This window comes from Lichenostomus cassidix, unplaced genomic scaffold (assembly GCF_008360975.1).
Source record: "Lichenostomus cassidix isolate B80296 unplaced genomic scaffold, HeHo_3.0 HiC_scaffold_787, whole genome shotgun sequence".
Taxonomy (NCBI): domain Eukaryota; kingdom Metazoa; phylum Chordata; class Aves; order Passeriformes; family Meliphagidae; genus Lichenostomus; species Lichenostomus cassidix.
This window is the reverse complement of record NW_028147925.1, coordinates 37,276-56,317: the sequence shown is the minus strand read 5'-3', so window position 1 is coordinate 56,317 and position 19,042 is coordinate 37,276. Positions and strand designations below refer to the sequence as shown.

The 19,042-nt window shown below is 41.9% G+C and overlaps 1 protein-coding gene and 1 pseudogene across 4 annotated transcripts; one reads left to right on the top strand and one right to left on the bottom strand.

Moving 5' to 3' along the window:
- Nucleotides 1-1,228: 1,228 nt before the first annotated feature.
- LOC146420543 (dual specificity protein phosphatase 3-like) lies at nucleotides 1,229-13,355 on the bottom strand. Of its 3 annotated transcripts, XM_085048153.1 has the most exons (4): nucleotides 12,226-12,508; nucleotides 9,443-9,613; nucleotides 7,042-7,268; nucleotides 1,229-3,555 (listed from the first exon to the last, which is right to left on the bottom strand). In XM_085048153.1, the coding sequence occupies exons 2-4, from the start codon at nucleotides 9,526-9,528 to the stop codon at nucleotides 3,350-3,352; spliced, it is 519 nt and encodes a 172-aa protein (XP_084904279.1). In that variant the 5' UTR covers nucleotides 9,529-9,613; nucleotides 12,226-12,508; the 3' UTR covers nucleotides 1,229-3,349. The 3 variants fall into 3 exon arrangements, with proteins under 3 accessions (XP_084904279.1, XP_084904277.1, XP_084904278.1); XM_085048151.1 differs by lacking the exons at nucleotides 9,443-9,613; nucleotides 12,226-12,508 and adding an exon at nucleotides 13,156-13,355; XM_085048152.1 differs by lacking the exon at nucleotides 12,226-12,508 and having other exon boundaries at nucleotides 9,443-9,659.
- A 68-nt stretch (nucleotides 13,356-13,423) lies between these two features.
- Nucleotides 13,424-18,771, top strand: LOC146420542 (ras-related protein Rab-18-B-like; annotated as a pseudogene). The gene is made up of 6 exons (XR_014849111.1): nucleotides 13,424-13,491; nucleotides 15,154-15,220; nucleotides 15,947-15,952; nucleotides 16,132-16,246; nucleotides 17,112-17,178; nucleotides 17,980-18,771. The product of XR_014849111.1 is annotated as a ras-related protein Rab-18-B-like (transcript).
- The last annotated feature ends 271 nt before the right edge of the window (nucleotides 18,772-19,042 follow it).

The window sequence follows — 19,042 nt, the reverse complement described above, 5'->3', positions numbered from 1 at the left end:
GAAGAATAACAATCCTACAGCTCCATCTGGTGAGTCAGCTAGCCAGCGACATTGGAATTAAAATTAGAACATGCAACCAACACTTATTTCCAGGATTTATTTGCAGAAGACATTAATAGTACACTAATTCTCACCAGAAAATCCCTAAAAGACACCTCTCAGACTTGTTTTATTTCTAGTTTTACTCACTGGTGAAGCCCTGAAAGTGATTTTACAAGAAACTTCTGTGCTAAACTAAGAAAGATTCCACTAGACAGTCTCTCTGTGCTAAAAACACCGTGAACTAGCAGAACTAAGATAAAAAAATAAAAGGTAGTTTTAAGCTAATTGCCAAAAGCTATTGCTTTTTCTTTCATTGTGCTAGACTTGACAGGGTAGGTATCTTTGTTCCATGATAGATGCATATTTTATAGAGACACCATCCCTTCTCCACAATACTATCTACACAAGAATTACCACACTGCTGTTCAGGATAAACATATTAATGGAAATCCTGATTACACTACTATAGCTGTGGCCAAGAAGTTTCAGCTCCAAAAACAGTGTTGCTGTTTGCAACAAACAGTTCTTTTAAAATGTATCTTCCTGAATGAGAACATTTGTAAGGAACACCTCACAGCCAAGGGCAGCTGCACCGCAATTTCAGAGGAATACAAAGTTCTATTTCTTCCAATATTTTCTCTGTTTCATATTACATGGAAAGAAAGCTCTAATTCCCACGTTTTACACAATCTTTCCTCCTACAATCACAAGGAGAAATGAAGAACTATACAGCATATCCCTATGGATTAGAAGTATACAAGATCTTCCTGGCCAGCTAAAACGGGCAGAGGAATTTGCAACATGACTGTACTTGGAGAGCAAGACTAAAAGAGGAAGGGTATGATCCATTAATGGAGCAGTGGTCTGACATTTGAACTATCTTTAGCCTACTCTAAAAGCAGAAATGGTTTCATGACTGAGCTGCCTATCAGTAGTTTAAAATATGATGTACCACCTCACTTTTAAAGCCAATTTAGAACATTGTCTTACTTATACCTCTTTACCCTCATATCAGAAAACATTTGCTAAATCAGTTGTTATACTGAGACAAATGTGTCAGAGTCACCATTACAGTGACCAATGTCCCATGAAGTAAAAGATTATCTTGAATATAAGAACACACTCCCCTCTGTTTTGATTTTCAAAATTTCTTGATACTGACAACTACAGAAACACAGTCACAAGGTAAACAGACTCCATTTTAATAAACCATTCGGGTTCCAATCTGACAGTCATTAGCCTTCTTACAATCTACCCCAAGAGTAACAAAGTTCTAATGCCTCATGGTTTCTTAGCTTTTTAATGGACTGGAATTTTGATTTCCAAGTAACAGGTGAAAGACAAAGTGCATCCACATGAATTTCCCTTTTTTTTCCTTACAGTGCACATAGGTGTTAAGAATACATGGTGTGAGACAAGACAAAAAAAAATCTATGCTAATAGTAAAAATTTTAAAAGGGTAATTTATGCACTATGGAAAATCAAGTATTGTAGAAAAGGCCACTATTCCTATTTCTAAAGCCACTACTCCTATTTCACACATGGAATTAGTAACTAGGAATTTTGAAGAAGCAATTAATTTACTCCTGATTAAATGGATTAATGGGAGAAAGCAAACAGATATGTAATTAGCTACTGGGATTGATTACTGCTTATTATTACTGAACCACCCTGATTCAAAGCAAGCACTGAATACTGATTGACTGCAGAGATGTGACAGGAAACATTCATGCAGAGTGTTCCCTAAGTGTCACTTTGAAGGACACAATAGAGAAAAAGCTACTTGATTTGGCAGTTCCACCCTGTGGAAGGAAAAACAGTTAAACTGGTGCTCAAGCAGAATAATCACCTCTGGAGTTTAACTCCAAGGAAGTCACCTTGCTATACAGAACTTCCCTCTGCACAACCCCAACAACAGGAGTAAAACAATGTATGCATGTCCTTTGTGATTTCTGATTACTGAACTGAGTAGATAAAACTAGATCTGGGATTACACTACTAAGACATAGTGTTTCTGTTTAAAATAGTGTGAAGATTTTTCATTCTAGAACTACATTAAAGCACAGGTAAGAATGGAACACAGTCACCCTGGCTTCTGTTAGTTTAACCAACAATTCTGAGTTTGCAGTGGGGATCATTTGCATTCATACAGAGCTGTAACTCACAGGAACACATTTACACACTAAGTCAGGCACAGTGCAAATAAAGTTCTCTCTTTCAACACTGCAATGACTCATTTCATCTGTATGGCAAACAGAATCAAGACATCATTTATTTCAATAGAAAGTAAATATTTCCTATACAATGTGGTACATTACAACGCTCATTTCTATTTAATGATACCATGCAAGCAATCCAAGAAGTCAAGAGTGTTCTGCTTTGTGAGCACACTTGTGCTGCCCTACTGGAAGTAATCTGCATGTGTGGTCATTCCAATCTGTGTTACTAAACAGTGACAGTAAAGAGATAAAGATACTGTAATTCCACACAAGCTTTGAAAGCCATTATATTCAGATACTTAGGACTTAATTACACATAAACTACAAGCACTTCTAAATATGATTTCTTCCTTGTTCAAGTTTTTCCCTCAGCATTTGCTGTTGGCATTTTTTTCTAGTGGTGATTTTGAAATAAAAATAAAAGAGCATTTAATAACAGACTATTTCATCTCAATAGTAACAGCAAGAGATACAACTATTCTTGGAAATACAGTGTGCATCAAGAATGGCCTCGGAGTGGCTTTACTATCACACATTGTGTATTGCATAAACCCACACAAGACACTGCATGCACTTCATTTTCCAAGTGAGTGCATCTGTGCATTTGTATTTATGCTTCTCCATTCCTTGAAGCTCCTACATTCAAACTTTAGGCACCCGTGTGCATGAAAAAGAAATTACAGTGCTCTTATTAAGAATGAGTGAAGAGAGGTGTGGGGACTTTCAGAACCTGGTGCTGTGGTGAGATTAAAGACAAGGCTTAAAAGAATCACATTCAATGTCAGTGCAAACCACATCTGCCAGGGAGTCTGCAGGGGCTGTAAAATACATGTGAAGACAGCTGTTACCCCTGGAGTTATCCCTCACCCCTCTAGAAACATCTCTTTATTGCAACAGCTCCAAACAGTGACACAATTATGTACCACCTTGAAAGACAGTCACAGAGCTCAAGAAAGACACTTTCACTAGACAAGCAGGAATTCTGTCTCCCTTTAGCTTGGCGGTTGAAAGTTGGGTCTCTAAAGCATTGAAGACATCCTCTAAAGGTTTGAGAAACTTAAAAAAATAAAACCCTGCAGCGCTCTGTTCTAGGGCTTGATCTTGCCCTCCTTCACCAATCTCTCATTGAGCTGGCACAGCTGCCTGAGGAAGCCATCGTTGGGACCAATCTCCCTCTTCTGCCGGACGGTGCAGAGCGCAGCCTTGACGTCCATGCCGTGCCGCAGCATGAGGTAGGCGATGACCAGCGTGGGCGAGCGGCTGTAGCCCTCGCGGCAGTGCACAAACACCTGGCCTGCAGGGAGACAGGCAGCTGCGTTAGAGTGGGGCTGAGGGCTGAAAAGCACTATGAAATAGCTACGATATAGAGTTATTAAGGTTAGTCCTGTGGCAGACTGAGAGCTGTGGGTTGCAAACGCTGTAGGAGACATGGAGATGTTGGAAGGAAGGTGCTGTCAGTGACAGTAGCTTAGTCTGTGACCATGGATAATGCAAAACAAAAAATAAAGGTTGTATAGCAAACTATCTCACTAAAACGTATTTGCTACTATATTACAAAAGTCAAACTATTTACTGTGCTTCTCCAGTCTTTTGTGGTTTAGATAAGCTTTGCCACTAAAGATGAGCAGCACCAAAGAGCACAAATAAAGGAAGTTTAAAATACACTGAAAACAAATATGCTGTTTGCCAGGTACTGCATCTCTTCAAAGATATTCAGCCTTTTTGCTGCACTGCTGCCAATGGTCATGCTAACTCCCTGCTGCATGCCTACTTCTCTGGCCATTCATGAAGCCACATTAATACTCAAGTAGATGAAGCTGGCTATAGTGCAGAAACAAGAGCCAGAAATACTCAATCAGCACCATCATCAGCACCAATAAAATGCTCCCAGCTAGTTAGGGAACTCACTCTATATATTAGGTGGGTTGTACTGAGTTTGCATGGCAACATTTTGGTGGTGGGGGAGCTACAGGGAGGTGCCTTCTGTGAGAAAATGCCAGAGGCTTCCCCTGTGTCCAAATTAGTCAGAGCCAGCTGGATCCAAGATGGACTTGCCAAAGCCAAACCCAACAGGGCTAGTGGTAGCACCTCTGGGGTAATGTTATCTTAGAAGGGGAAAAAAAACCTGCTGCACAACAGCAGGGGAAAGAGAGGAGTAAGAATACATGAAAAAAACTCTGCAGACACCTAGGTCAGTGGAGACAGAAGGGGAGAAGGTATTCCAGGCACTGGAGAGAAGATTCCCCTGCAGCCTGTAGGGAAGACCAGGGCAGGCTGTCCCCTGTAACCCATGCAGGTTCACAGGAGTGCAGAGATCCACCTGCAGCCCATGGGAGAGCCCATGCCAGCACCAGAGCTGGGGGACATTCCCAACAGGAGGCCATGACCCCATGGGAAGCCTGCACTGGAGCAGGAGCTGGCAGGACCTGTGGCTCCATGGACAGAGGAACACATGCTGGAACAGGTTTTCAGGCAGGACTTGGGAAGCTGTGGAAGACCTGCACTGAAACAATCTGTGCCCCATGGAGGAAGGGACTCACACTGGAGCAGTTAATGCAAAACTGCAGCTTCTGGTAAAACCTCACATTGGAGAAGTTCTTAGATGTCTCCTATGGGTGAGACTGGAGCAGGGAAGAAAAATGAAGAGGAAGGAGCAGCAAAGGCTGCAATCCCCATTCCCTTGTGCAGCTTGGGATGAGGGAGAGAAAACAGGGAATGAAGCTGAACATGGGAAGAAAGGAGGGGTAGAGGGAAGGTCTTTTAAGGTTTGGTTTTGTTACTCATCATCCTACTCTGATTTGATTAGCATTAAGTGACATGAACTTCCCCAAGCTGAGTCTGTTTTGCCTGTGATGGGAATTGCTGGGTGATTTCTCTGTCCTTATCTTGCCCCAGGAGCCTTTTGTTGTATTTTTCTCCCCCTGTCCAGCTGAGGAGGGGATGTGATAGTGTGGCTTGGTGGGCATCTGGTATCCAGTGAAGGTTAGCCCACCACAGGGTAAATCCTATAGCTAGGTATCCAAAACTAAACTAGCAGGCCACTGCTCCCTTAGAGAAATTGAACCTGATTTTATTGTTTCTCAGCTGCTTCCTCTTTGACCTGCTTTTCCAGACACAAAAATTTTCCCCTTTCCAAATGCAGTGGGACAGGTGGCCTCAGTCTACTCCCCAGAGTAAATAGTTTTTTGAGATAAGAAAACAGCTGAACTACACACACACACTTATCATACCCACAACTTGCTTTGAATCACACCAGCAGAAACCCTTTTACCACATTTGCCTTAAACAGCAAAAACTTTGCTATTCAAGGCAAATCAGTAGCATGGTAAAAGAGCTAAAACAATTAATTCTCAACATTTCTTGAGAGCCTGTAGTCAGAAATCAGCCAAATTCTTGATCATATACATGGAAGAGAATTGGCTTTTCCACAAATGGTCAGAAGCAAAAAGGTTTCTAGCCTTTCCCTGTGAAAGGCAGTGTCTTTAGGGCTGCCTTCCAGAACTCTAAAATGAAATTGAGGGAGAATATTATTATATCTTTCTTATTTCCACTATCCTTACTGTACACCTCAAGGTCAAACAAAACTAACAACTTCCAGTAGCCAGTTTATCTTAAGTCTGGCTCCAACATCACCCAGCTACAAAGGTTTGTGTAGCACCATTATGTAAACAGTGGTGGGCATGGCAGACAACTACTAAAACTGAAAGAATCAGCAAACAGAAGTGCTATGCAAATTCAGATTGACTCTGCAGGTATTTAGATCAAACTAAGCAGGTCCAGTCATGGCACAGCACACCCTTATTTCCTCTTGCAGCCTGCTTCAGTGATTCACAATGCTAACTGCCAGAGCTGCATTTCAATTTTTAGAATTTTTCATACTCCACCAAACGGGATGTAAAATGTATTTCCATCTGTCAAAGCCCACATCACAGCTCCAGTAACCCTTTGCCCATTTCAGAGAAAGAACTTCTAGAATTGTGGGAGTGCTCATTCCTCCTATTTAATGCTCAGTCACAAAGCAAGAAAGAAATGAAGCATGTGTAGAAATAAGTAACTGGAATGTTGAAATAGTCAGACAACACAAACACCATCTGTCCCACTGCACTGTGTCCTAGGGTTTCTGCTCTGAGGAAAAACATTATAGAGAACTGTGGCAATAAACAACATGGCAAATATAACCTTCAGCTTTCCTGCAATCCTAGGAAATATAGGCAATCAGCACATAAAATAATGTAATGACTTAATGTAATACAAACTGCAAGGTGACAGCCTCTTTTCCTATTTCTTATTTTTCTATTCTTACAGTACATTTGGGAAAAAAATCGATGTAACAGGTTATGTGACTACTCTTCAGTACTTGAATTACTTGTATCATTTCTGCATTTGGATTGAAATTTCTAATGTCCTAAAACAACTTTTAGACCCTGAAGTTACTTTTTAAAAATTATTTTTAATGTGCTTTAACACTTCTTAGGAAAAATAAAAACATTTCTTCCCAGAAAGACACTATCATAAGATGCAGCAGCTGTTTCCCATTCCAAAGTCACCCCTACAGTCACAGACTTCCCTTTGCCATATACTGGAGACCTGCATGTATAAACAGAAGAATAAGATGTGTTATTATATATTCTTGTGTCTTTGATTCAGGGCCTTCATGTGAATTTTTCACTTGGTTGTTCTGTTGATAATACGAGCAAAGAACCATCTCAAACAGTAAATTGCCAAGAAACATAAGCAGTGCACAGAAAACATGGTAGAAAGATAGTTCAGTTTGCCTTACCATCCTTCTGGGCAAGTGCTTTCTCAATAAAATCAGCTGCCTCCTCAAAATAGCGACTGAGGTTAAACTCCTGTGTATCGTTAGCTTTAATGCCATGGTATGTGATGCCTGTGCCTTCATAGAACTCTGCATTAGTGTTCACATGCATGAATGATTTCCCCTCTGCTGCATTCAGAACATGGGTTATCCCCAGACGCTGCAGCCTCATAATGTTCTTGGCTATGAACCTGCGTGACAAGAAGTGTCAAGAAAATGATTAGAATCTGGTGAATCATCTCAGTACTTATGATGTTCTCAGAAGGTATTGACAACCAAACCCTTTGATTTTTGTCTGTTGATAGATGCCAAATATACTGTGCCCAAAAGTGAATTAACTACAGATTATAAATTCAAAAGAATACTGAGAGCCATGGTCACTGCTTGTGCATGAGAGAATGCTACTTGGCTGAGACTGAGGAAAGCACACATGAAAGTGAATCTGCCAGATCCTACTATGGCATAAAATTCTAACTTTCTGAATATAAAATCCTGACCAAAGCAGGAAAATACTGGAGATGATAACACAAACCATTAACTTCTAAGATTAACCATTATCCACATATGATAATTCAAAAACCAGTTGTAAAAAGCCTCTCCTGTCACATCCCAGTGTTGCAGAACCTGATAAGCAGTACTTGCTACTTTAGCTGACAGTCCAGACAAACTGACATTTTAGGGGGCCATTTTTAGCACTGTGAAACAGCACTGGCACCTTCTCAGGCCACAGGGAGAAAGTAACTGAGTAAATGTTCCTGCATCTTCAAAAGACTCATCTGAGGGCTACTAAGAGGTGCAGTCCTGTGCTATTTAACACCTTTGAAGTCATGGAAAGATCTGCCAAGGCTATCCAGAGGCCAGGAACACAGAGATACAATTCAGTCTTTGAGGCTCAGTGTTTTCATCACAAGTGTTACAATTTTCAGTGTCTCAGCTGAAATCAATATCCGAATGTAAAAGAATCCAGATGAGTGAGTTTTAAGATGTTAATGTGCTTGAGAAAGCATTCAGTGCTTTTAGGTCAGCTAAGTCCTTTCCAACTCCTCAGTTTTTCCAATAAAAACCATTACCTTCCATCTTCAGGGGGCTAAAAGAGTAACTTACCCTATTAGTGAACAGTTGAGCTGGATGCTACATCATAATCATGCCTTTCAGGCTTGATGATGACAATTAATTGGATGCAGTAATAATGCCACAAGCTTTGATAAAAGCTCCAGGCTGTACAATGGCAAACAATCCATCTGCTCAGTAACACAACTGATGATGCACAAATCCTTACTTGAGCCTGAAATGCAACCTATAGCAAGAGGAGCTAACCATTAAATAATATGAGGAGAGCATTGACTCCTTTTTGCCACAAACCCACTGCTTTTCATTCTGAATCTGATTACTTCCTATGTCAGTCACAATATTTGCCTCACTTTCCTGGGAAGAATGAAAACCTCATATATTTTATCACACTATGTGGTCTCCTGGGAAAATCTAAGCCCCACTGGTCAACATTAGCAGAATGTGACAGAAGGCTTTAGCTTAACTCAGCTCCTGCACACCTTGTGAAAAGAGGAAACCTAGACAGATTGATTTTCAAAGCAGCTTTCAGTATGGATCTAACTGGATATGGAAACAGAAATATTTTTTAAAAACTCCCTACAGCTCAATTTGTAAATTGGAAACACAAGAAGTCTTAATATTAAGCTGAACTCCAAAGAAGCATTTGTGAAGTGTCATTTTGGACAAGTTTCTGTGAGGTGGCAATGCATCCAGGGCTTTTGGCTGGACACTCAGGTATTCTAAGAATTTAAAATAAATACCCAAATTAGTTGGTTTACATCTATATGAATCTCTGAGTTCACTCACAATTTTGATGTAATTCAAGGCCATGAACATCTTGAGAATTCCTTTCTTCCTGATGACTGCTCACCCCTTTAATTCTAGTGTAAGCAGATGAAGACTTATGCATGACTGAAGCTTCTACATTTTCTGCTGTCTGTGCCAAGCAGCTATGGCAATGAACCAAGTATTTGTAAGACTTCATTACCCAAACAAATGCTGACAGATTTTCCATCTGGCAGGACATCATCTGTGCCAGGGGAGAAGTTTCAGTGTCTGGAGAATTCTGCTTTCAACACAAAAATCCTATAGAGCAAGGCCAAACCAAAAAGTGTTAATTCAGCATTGAGTTCCTATGCTCAGTAGGGTGAGTATATGGTTTAAGTAATATTATATAGATCAGCATACAGAATTTGGGATCAATAGGAACTCCCATCCTAAAATCATGGTTGAATCTGCCAACAGACTGCCTTCCCTGGAGGCAAACTCATTCCCAGTGAATGATTTTTGCAGATTTTACAGATTATTTTCTTACACAGCTAGAGGTGAAAAAGAGAGCATTTGTATGGCATTTGTTTCTCCCTTTGCAAACAGTCCTTGGATCTCTCTCATCCTTAACATTTCATTCCAGCTGCATCATGCCTGATGTTGAAATGCTAGCTCCTCCAAATAGCAGAGAGATGCTAACATCAGTTTCTTCTGGCTCCTGAAAAAAAATCAGAGTCTTGTCCATTCTCAGTATGAAAGATTTAGAGTTCTTCATCCTGTGGGTAACACTAGTAAAATGTGTTTCTTTTGAACTGAGATGAATTATTTCACCAGCCACAAAACACAGGTTTTGGAGTGTTTCATTCGTCAGCAATTAAGGAGACATGATTTTGGCATATGGAGTTATAAGCAAACAATTACTGAATTACTGGCATATGGAGTTATAAGCAAACAAATCAAGTCTTTAATGGCAAAAAATGCCAGCCTATTTGCATTTTAATTTGCACTGTACTGTGCATGCAAAATTGTTTCCTTACCAACACTTCCCCCATAATCACTGAATTTAATATGAATTTGGGGAGAATGCCCTCCATACTCCTTACACCACACCTGCACTTCTAGCCCATTAAGAACAAAGAATTGGTTCATGGGTTACCCACATACACTAAAGCAGACAGAAAAACTAAGATTGGGCATTCATAACCAGAACATTTTTACCAAACACAGTTCTGGAGACATGGCTAGGATTGTACAGGTTTCCAGTTGTCTGGGAAAAACCCCACAAACAAATTCCCTTAGTCAGGAGTCCAGAAATCTAAGCCTGCTTGTTTTCAGGCAAAACACTGGTTTTCACAAGCATGGGTGCTCTGGATAAAAAGCCTACCTACCACCCTCCAGTGAGCTGACTGCGACTGCTCCCTCTTGCCCCATTTTGATGTCACCTGCAGCCCTGATAAAAATGAATTCTGTCCAATTCTTCCCTCCAACACATCTTCACTTATACAGGAACACAAAATGATGTGCACTTGCAGTGCATCCCAAATTGTTATTTTGCTGTTGTTTGAAAAATATGTAATTGTGTTAGTCTATCACCTATACAACTCTTGTTTTAGGAATCTTACATTTTTACTGTTGTCTTCACAAATCTTGTCTAATCTTCTTGAGAGGTTAGAATTGCCTATGGTAATATGGAAACCCATAATTTTCAAAATATTTTATCATTTTATCTCTGCATTTTCATTAATTTTGACTTTCATATATTGCCAGGAAGATAAATTACTTTGGTTCTGCCTGCAAAACCTGAAGTCATTTGACAGATAAACTGTTATTCTGCACTATGACCCAATGTAATCTCATTGGCCTGAATGTCTCTATGCTGTCATTTTTATCTACAGATGAGTTACTCTTAAGGAGAGACAGCAGCACCCCTCTGCAAAATATTCCTAAAAGTAACCAATAGAAGTTTCTGAATCTCACTCAGAGGTTTTAATCTTTTCCTGTGAGTTCCTGTACAAATTCTTTGGCTTTTATATCATGTATTGGAACTCCAATCCCCCTATTCTGGCTGCTCTGTGAATTTTTATTGTTATCAAAATTTTTATTGTTATCAAATCTCTGTTGCTCGTTGTCCTAAAGGTGACTCTATATTGCAGAAGGGTTTGATCCACCTGAGTCAGAGCAAGGATCTGAATGCCACACTAAATGACCACATTACTTTGCTCTGCTTTATTCCCTCAGGCTCTGATTCTCCTGCAGGAGGAGGTAAAGTGCTTCACCTGCCTGCTCTGAGATTCAGCAAGGCCCAAACTGAGCTAAACATGAACACCATCAGTGCACTGCACTGGAGCAAGATAGCAAATCTGAAACATGTTCCAAGCTCTGTGCAGACGCTGGAGAGGAACAAGACAGGCTGATGAACTGTAAATCCACACCCCAAAGCAAGCTATGGCTCATTGGCACAGAGCACTACAATCTTTGTTGATGCCATGCACACTGTTGGAGTCACAATGCCTGGGAAAATGAACACAAAGGATGTTCACTTCCCCAGCAGTTCACAGGAGAAGTCAAGTCAGAAAACTGGGCTGCTCTTCAGCCTTATCCTTACACAGCAGGAGTACAAAAGCAGGACATAAAGATCAAAATGATGTGAAAACAATCATATTCTTTCAGAATGACTAATACAGCAAATGCTACTTATAATTCAGTATATACCATAACTCCACTTGACACAAAAAATCCTCTTAAGAATTAATATTATCTCCAGTTTGAGAATATCAAAGTTCACCATGCAGTGTCCAAACCTTAATGGACATCCATCTATTCAACCAGACCTCAGCACTACCTTAACTATCTGTGGATGCCTCAAAGATATAACTGAAAATCTTTTAAGACACACTTAAATTTTCAAGCCTTGACAAATTAAGTAGATTGTCTGTTCCCATTGTGAAATAATTTTTCAGCCACGAAGTTATTTCTTACTTCTTGCTGCCCTCCACAATTTTTAGCATTCTTTTAAAGCACTGACAATACAACTCCACGTTGCCTGTTTGTCCAACTAGCAGCTGAAGTGCTCTTATGCTACAAACTGCAGTGTTGCTTCAACTATTTTTGTCAGTTATTACATAAAAAGTCCTTCTCAATGGTAAAGTTTTCTACTAGACAGAGATTTTCACTGTGCAACTTACACATGCATTCTCTGTTCCTAGACACCTTTGCATCTGAACACGTTAAAGTCCATACCCTATAATTAAATTACTGAACAATGAAAACTACCCTGCAGTAGCTAACTACCTTCAAAGTAGTTTTTAAATTATTTACTGCACAAATCACCTCACAAGCTATGACTGCATTTCTTCCAGGTAACTGCTGTAAATATGAGGAGATGGTGGCTGTCAGACACAGACTGAGTGATTTTAGTCCCATCTCCAGTGCATGTGCTGCATCAACTGGCAGTGACAAACATCATCTGGTTTGGCTTAGGAGAAAGTTCATGACAGCCTGTGATCTTGACTCCTATTTCTTTAGGGGGAACAAGCCTAAAATAACAACAGGGAGCCAGTATACTATACATATATTAAAAAAACCCCAACTATACTATACATTTACACTATATATATATATATATATATACTATACATATATTTTTTAAAAAAATCCTCAATTTCACTGGGAAAAAGTGCACAAAGATGGGCGAAAAAAGGGGAAGAGAATCAACAGGATAGGATCGGAATGGTGCAAAGAACAAACCCCGCAGGGACCCAGCAGATTGCAGATCGCAGATCGCACCTGCAGCCTGCAGCCTGCCCACCCTTCAGCCGCTGCTCGCTGCCGCCCAGCCCAGCCCGGCCCGGCCCAACCCAGCCCAGCCCCGCACTGCTGCCCAGCCCAGCTCAGCCCGGCTCAACCCTGCCCAGCACAGCCCAACCCAGCCCTGCCCATCCCGGCCCAGCCCAGCTCAGCCCAGCCCTGCACAGCCCAGCCTTGCCCAGCCCTGCCCATCCCAGCCCAGCCCCGCACTGCTGCCCAGCCCAGCCTTGCCCAGCCCAACCCGGCACAGCCCAGCCCAGCACTGCTGCCCAGCCCTGCCCTGCCCTGCACAGCCCTGCCTTGCCCTGCGCAGCCCAGCTCAGCCCGGCCCGGCTCAGCCCGGCCCGGCCCGGCCCATCCCAGCCCAGCCCCGCCGCTGAGGCCCAGCCAGGCCTGCTCCTCCCGGCCCCGCTCCGCTCCTCTCGGCTCCTCTGGGCTCCCCGTTGCACTCACGCGTTCCCCACGTGGATGCGCGGCACCACCTCGTTGCTGTGCGCGCTCGGCAGGCTGTAGCAGCCGCTGCCGTTAGCCAGGAGGTCGTTGAGCTCCTCCACCGAGATCTGGTACTCGGCCATGGCCCAGCCGCCGCCAGCCAGCAGCCCCTGGGCGCTGCGGGCCGCTCCGGCCCCGCCCGGCCCTCCCGAGAGGCGGAGCCGCGTCAGCTGCCGGGCCGGAGCGCCGTGAGCGGCGAGCGGATCCTCAGCACCGCCGGGCTCTGCCGTGAGCCGTGCAGCGGGGATGGAGCCCGCGGGCCTGCCGCCGGAGCTGGTGCTGCTCGGGGACAGCGCTGTGGGCAGTGCATAGCTGCCGGGCCGCCATGGAGCTGTGCCGCCGCACCGCGCTGAGCCGAGCCCAGGGTTCTGTCCCCACAGCCTCCCGCGGAGCTGCACGGATCGAGCAGCGCCTGGAGCCCGCCGCGGCGAGCCGGGAACCACCCGGGCTGGGCTGCTTGGGGCCCTGCGGAGCAGCGATGGTGCGGGCCCGGCAGGTGGCTGAGGTGGCCATTCGACAGCTCCTGCTGACAAACCTGCCCTTTTACTCTTCAGATATTGATTTTAAAGTGAAGAGCATGGTGCTGGAGGGCCGTGAGTACAGCTGGCCATTGGGTACACCTGTCTGACAGGTGGGGATGTGTTGGGTTTGAGATACACGAGGAGTGGTTTTTCCCCCTCTGTCTTCCTGCTGCTCTCTTTGCTGAACTCTTCTGCACGTTGCCATTGCACGCTGAGGCTGCAGGGCATGTGGGATGTTTGTCAGGATCACACAGACAAACAGAAACAATTGGAAAGGTTTCCTCAGTCAAGGTTTGGGATTCCTGCGGTTCCAGCAGAGACTTGGACTGCAGCTTCTCAAAGGCTCTGGGAGGTGTTAAACTTGTGAAGATGTTGGCTTGGAGAAAGGCAGCAGCTCCATGCCTGCAGGACCCAAAGCAAATCAATCGAGTAAACCACAGAAAGGTTTACTCTGGGTAATTATTGGGTTGTATTCAATTATTCAATGTATTCAACATTACAGGTTGATTGCCTGCAGGGCTGTGTAGCACCTCTGTGTGTATTATACACCAGGTGCTTTATTTTGGTTAAAATCATGCAAAAAAAACCAAATCCAAACCTTGTTGAGCTATTTAAAGGTTGATTCAGATTTACTGGGAAAGTCGAACTTTTGTCCCAAACTTCCTGCTGCTGTATTTTCAGCATCTGCAAATGGAAATCTGTTTGCAGCAGTGTGATCAGGATTATTTATGATATAAATGAAACATTTTATTCTTCTAAGTAAGTGGAATGAAAGAGCCTTAGGAAGGAGAGATTTTATGTGGATGGTCTTAGGTGTTTGAGAAAGAATATGGCATTACTAATTAAGTGATTGGGACTAAAGTCCTTAGTAACAATTAATCGAATTAGGTAAGTATACTCCTAATTTAGGTTCTTAAAAAAAAAAATACAATATAGCTGTTAGTCTATCAATTGTAAGCTGTACATAAAAGGAAATTAATTTTTTTCAAAAAATAATATTTGTGTGATTTGTTGCCTCCTTTTTGTTTCTTTAAAGATTTTTTTGAATTTCATATTGTTCTCAGTACCTCACTTATACTTACTTATTCATGAGTTTGAGACATACAGCAGTAATAACTGAATGAAACTACTGATTGAAAATTTCTTATCTACTCTAGAGTCCCTTTTACTTTCTTATTGTCTCACCCATGTTACAGCTCTCTGCTTATCATCTTTGCTTGCAGTCAAGTCCTCTCCATGTTCTTCTACCACTCCTTAACCATTTTCTGTTGCTGCTGTTTCCTGACTGCTTTCCTCATTCTTGTATCTTAATGTTTCATGTATCCTTACTGGTCAGGAAAATTTTAAATTTGCTCATCTTGTTTAGTTTGAAATACCTGTTTTTGTTTTAAATACATTTGATATTGTGTGTTTGGGTTTTTTTCCCCTCCCTCTGTAGGATACAGCAGGACATGAATGCTTTAGAGCTCTGACTGCCAGTTATTACTGAGGAGCTCAAGGAGTTGGTTTGGGAATGAAGTAAATGGAACAAAAGCATGATTACAGAAATTGTGGTCCTTATTACTCCTAAATGTGCACGTCCTTGCAAGAGGAGGTTGTCCTGCAAAACCACTGGCAGAAAAAACTGCTGCTTCAAAATATTTTAAATAAAACAGAGATGTCATGCTGCAAGCTGTTGAATGGATGAATTGTTAGCTTTGCAGTTATTACCTTGGTGATTTTCTGGCAATAAGGCTCATCAGGGTTTGTGTTGTGTTCTTTTCCCCATCATGTTTTTACTTTTTTTCCACCAGAAACTATTGATGTGATTGTTGTGATTATGGTAAGACTCAAGGTTTGTACACAGGTAATGGATGGCTAAGCCTTTTCTGTGTGACAACAGCAATTAGAAAACAAAGGGATTCCTAATTTCAGGGTTTGTGGAGGTTAATCTGAACCTTGCTGTGCAAAACACTCTTCCTAGCTATGATTTTTAAACCTTAGTTATTTACATAAATGCAGTTATTAAGTTACCAGTGCCCAAAAATAGCTTTTAACTTAGTCTGTGTTTTTAGCAGCAGTGTGTGTGTACTTACAGATTAAATCAGGCAACAAAATACCTATTTTAAAATACTCTGTGTGGCCCAATTGAGAACTACCAGCAGGTAGAATATTTCTATTGGTAAATTTGATTTTCACTCGCAGAGTAATCCTCAAGTGACTTTGGGTGAGCACAGCCCAATGTGTTCCAGCTCTGGGTAGAGTATATGGTTGTTTTGAGGGTTTTTTTGAATTTCATATTGTTTTCTTTCTGTAATTCCCTAGTAGTTTACTTTTGCTGGGCAGCAGTTAGGCAGTGTGGCCTAAGTTCTGTCACAATGAAGTAAACATTGCTCAAGACTCTGCAGCTGTTAAGCTCCTTTTCCTCTGTCACCAGTGTATGATGTTACAGGAAAAGACTTTCACAGGACTGGAAAGCTGGCTGAAGGAGCTGGAAATGTACAGCACTAAAAGCAACACTGAAGATGTTGGTTGGCAATAAAACTGGTAAGGTCAGTTTGGGAATGCATCCTTTTCTGTTCTTCCCTGGATTGTTTACTCATCAGTGTGAGATAAATGCTGCAAGTAACACATCTGTTGTGTGAGGAGGTAATGTACTCTGCAGCTGAGTTGGGAAAGCTCCACTTCTATCATTTTAGAAGCAGATATTAAAGATTTTAATGGAAACTTTCCTGGGGAGATGCAATTGAGGATATTTGGTTCACATGGTGCAAAGGTCCAAAAGCTGCTGTCCAACTGTGAAGTTCACTGCAGCACAGCAGCTCAGCTGCTGCTTTCCTTGTGACCAGAGTCTGTTTTGCAGGTGCTGGGGAAGGGGAACTGAGCTCTTCAGCTGCTCTGCAGTGTGATCTCTGTGGCTGTGAGGTGCTCTGGGTGCTGCTTGTTCCTGGGCTCTTCTGACATATTTAGATGCCTTCAGTGGGATGCTTTGCTCCTGCCTTGTGACAAGAAGCTTTCAGTGTGGCTCTCCTGTGCAAGTTCCAGAACCTTTGACTTGCCTTTCTGACTATGTGACTGCTGTGCCTTTCTGGCACAGATCTTGCCAGTTGTAGTTGATTCAGAACATAGCAGCACATTCATTTCCTACTGATTTGGCACATGGTGTGGTTCTTGGGGCTTTGATGATCCTGTCCCTTCCAGCTCAGGAGATTCTGGGATTCTGTGGTTTGGTGTTGCTGCTGTTCAGTTTGACCCCCAAGCAGCCAGCCTAGCAGTGAGCTATGGAGTGGGGAAATCCAGGTGATTCATACATATTACAGACATTTTTTCCTTTCAACAAAACCTCACTTCTGCAGGGAGGTGCTTCTTAAAAGTGGCAGTTGTAGCTTTAGTTATGTTTTTCATTTGTCTCTGCAGCCTGATTGTGAAATAGAGAGACAAGGAGGAATCCAGTTTGCTAGGAAACACTCCCTGCTTTTTATAGGTATGCACCTCTGTGACAAAAACGAAATACTCATGTTTATTTTGGTATTGCTAAACATGAATGTACAATCGTATTTCAGGTTGATGGGTTGCTTTAAATACCTTTTTAAAAAAATAATTAATTAATATGGGTTCCTTCTGCTGTAATTCATATGCATGGATGTAGCTTTCACCTTTTTGCAGAGATGCTCTGCACTGACTGCAACTAAAAACACTTTTCTCTGAAACAGATTTACTGCATGTACTGTGCAGGCATGAATTTTATATTCTCTTGAAAGTAGCAGGATTTTTTAATTCAGAGCCCAGAAGACTGAAATTTTTCTCCTTACTGGTGTCAGCAAGGACCTTGGCTAATCTTTCATTTCTAGGTTTCTGCTGCAGCTACACAAAAGACAATATTCTTAGAGAAAAAATAAAATGTACAATGGGAAGAATATAAAGATGAGGAACAAACAGATTCTAAAGAGAAATCTTCTTGAAAAGATTTCTAGGAGAAACTGAAACACACAGGGGACAACGTGTAATTCCCTCTGTATTCTTTGTTTCTCAGCTTTGTTATGGAATCTTGTAGATTTACTGTCACAACCTGAGAACAATTTCAATTTCTCCAGTATGGAGAAAATGGGGAACTGGGGATTTTTTTTTTAGGTGGAAAAATGTGATGCTTCAGACTGGGACGCATTTCTGTTTATCCTGTTCAACTTCAGTGTACCTTTAAGAGAGAATGGAGAGGAGTTTCACTCATTAAAATTCCCCTCTTCGCTCTGATCCCCAAAAATAACTCTTTTCCCCCCTCCTCTAGAGACCAGTGCCAAGACACAGGATGGAGTGCACCATGCCTTTGAGGAACTTGTGAGGATCCTGCAGACCCCAAGGCTTTGGGATAGAAGCCCAGGGAAGCAGGGAGTGCAGCTAATGGAATCTCCAGCACAGCAGGATAAAGGCTCTTGCGCTGCACACTGTCCACTTATTTAAATGTGCCTGACTGCAGGGAACTTCAAAAACAATTTAAAAAAAGGGGGTGGGGGTGAGATTCCAAGCTCTACTCTGTGCCATGGTTGATGTGCCATCAGTTGTGCAGATCCAAAACACAAACTCATTAGCAAAATACATTTTTATTCGTTAACAAAATACAATTTCTCCTTCCCTTTTGCACAACTGCTATCTGCAGGTATTCTTCCTGTAGCTCTCAGTTTTTTCCCCTATTCAATCATAGTGCTGCTTAGAGCATTGTACTCTTGCTGGATGACATTCAACATGGACTTTTGCTGGAATTCCTGCCTTAGCATCAATCAGTAAGTATTCAATTTTGAATATTATTGAAAAGCTTCTCTTCCCTGGGATGGCTGTGGGAGTCTTTTAGCCACCCAAGTTCCCTTCAGGTAGTTAACCCTCAGGAGTTCCCCTGAGCAGTGGACACATTGTCCTGATTTTGGATGGTTTTGAAAAGTCAAAATTGCTACATGTCCCCAGATAAAAAGGTGACTTACTGGTTAATGTTAGGGTTGTCATGAAGAGGATGTATCTTCTAACATTTGTCAGGAAAATCCCTCACTTCTCTGCAAAGCCACACCCTTGTCCTCATTCAGCAACCAAATTTGTGCTGCCTGTGCTGCCTCTGGAAGACTTTCCACTAGATGAGTCTGTCTGTCACCAATCCCATTACAAAATTATCTTTTTACATTTTACACTTTTAATGGCAATATTGTATTTTGGTAACTTACATTAAAGTAATTAAAAATATAAATTGTGCCTTGCTTCTCTTAATGGATGTTTCTACTGTTAGACTATGTTGGATCATAAAACAAACATGCAGCTTTATTTACTGCTAGGCATTCAAAATACTTTAAGATTAAATGCTTTAA

What these genes read in the sequence shown, in the direction of transcription:
- LOC146420543 (XM_085048151.1), bottom strand. Translation starts at nt 13,277, where the DNA reads ATGGCCGAGTACCAGATCTCGGTGGAGGAGCTCAACGACCTCCTGGCT. An exon ending in CGCATCCACGTGGGGAACGC is followed by an intron (nt 7,269 to 13,155) that starts GTGAGTGCAACG and finishes CTTGTCACGCAG; the next exon opens with GTTCATAGCCAAGAACATTA. An exon ending in AGCACTTGCCCAGAAGGATG is followed by an intron (nt 3,556 to 7,041) that starts GTAAGGCAAACT and finishes GTCTCCCTGCAG; the next exon opens with GCCAGGTGTTTGTGCACTGC.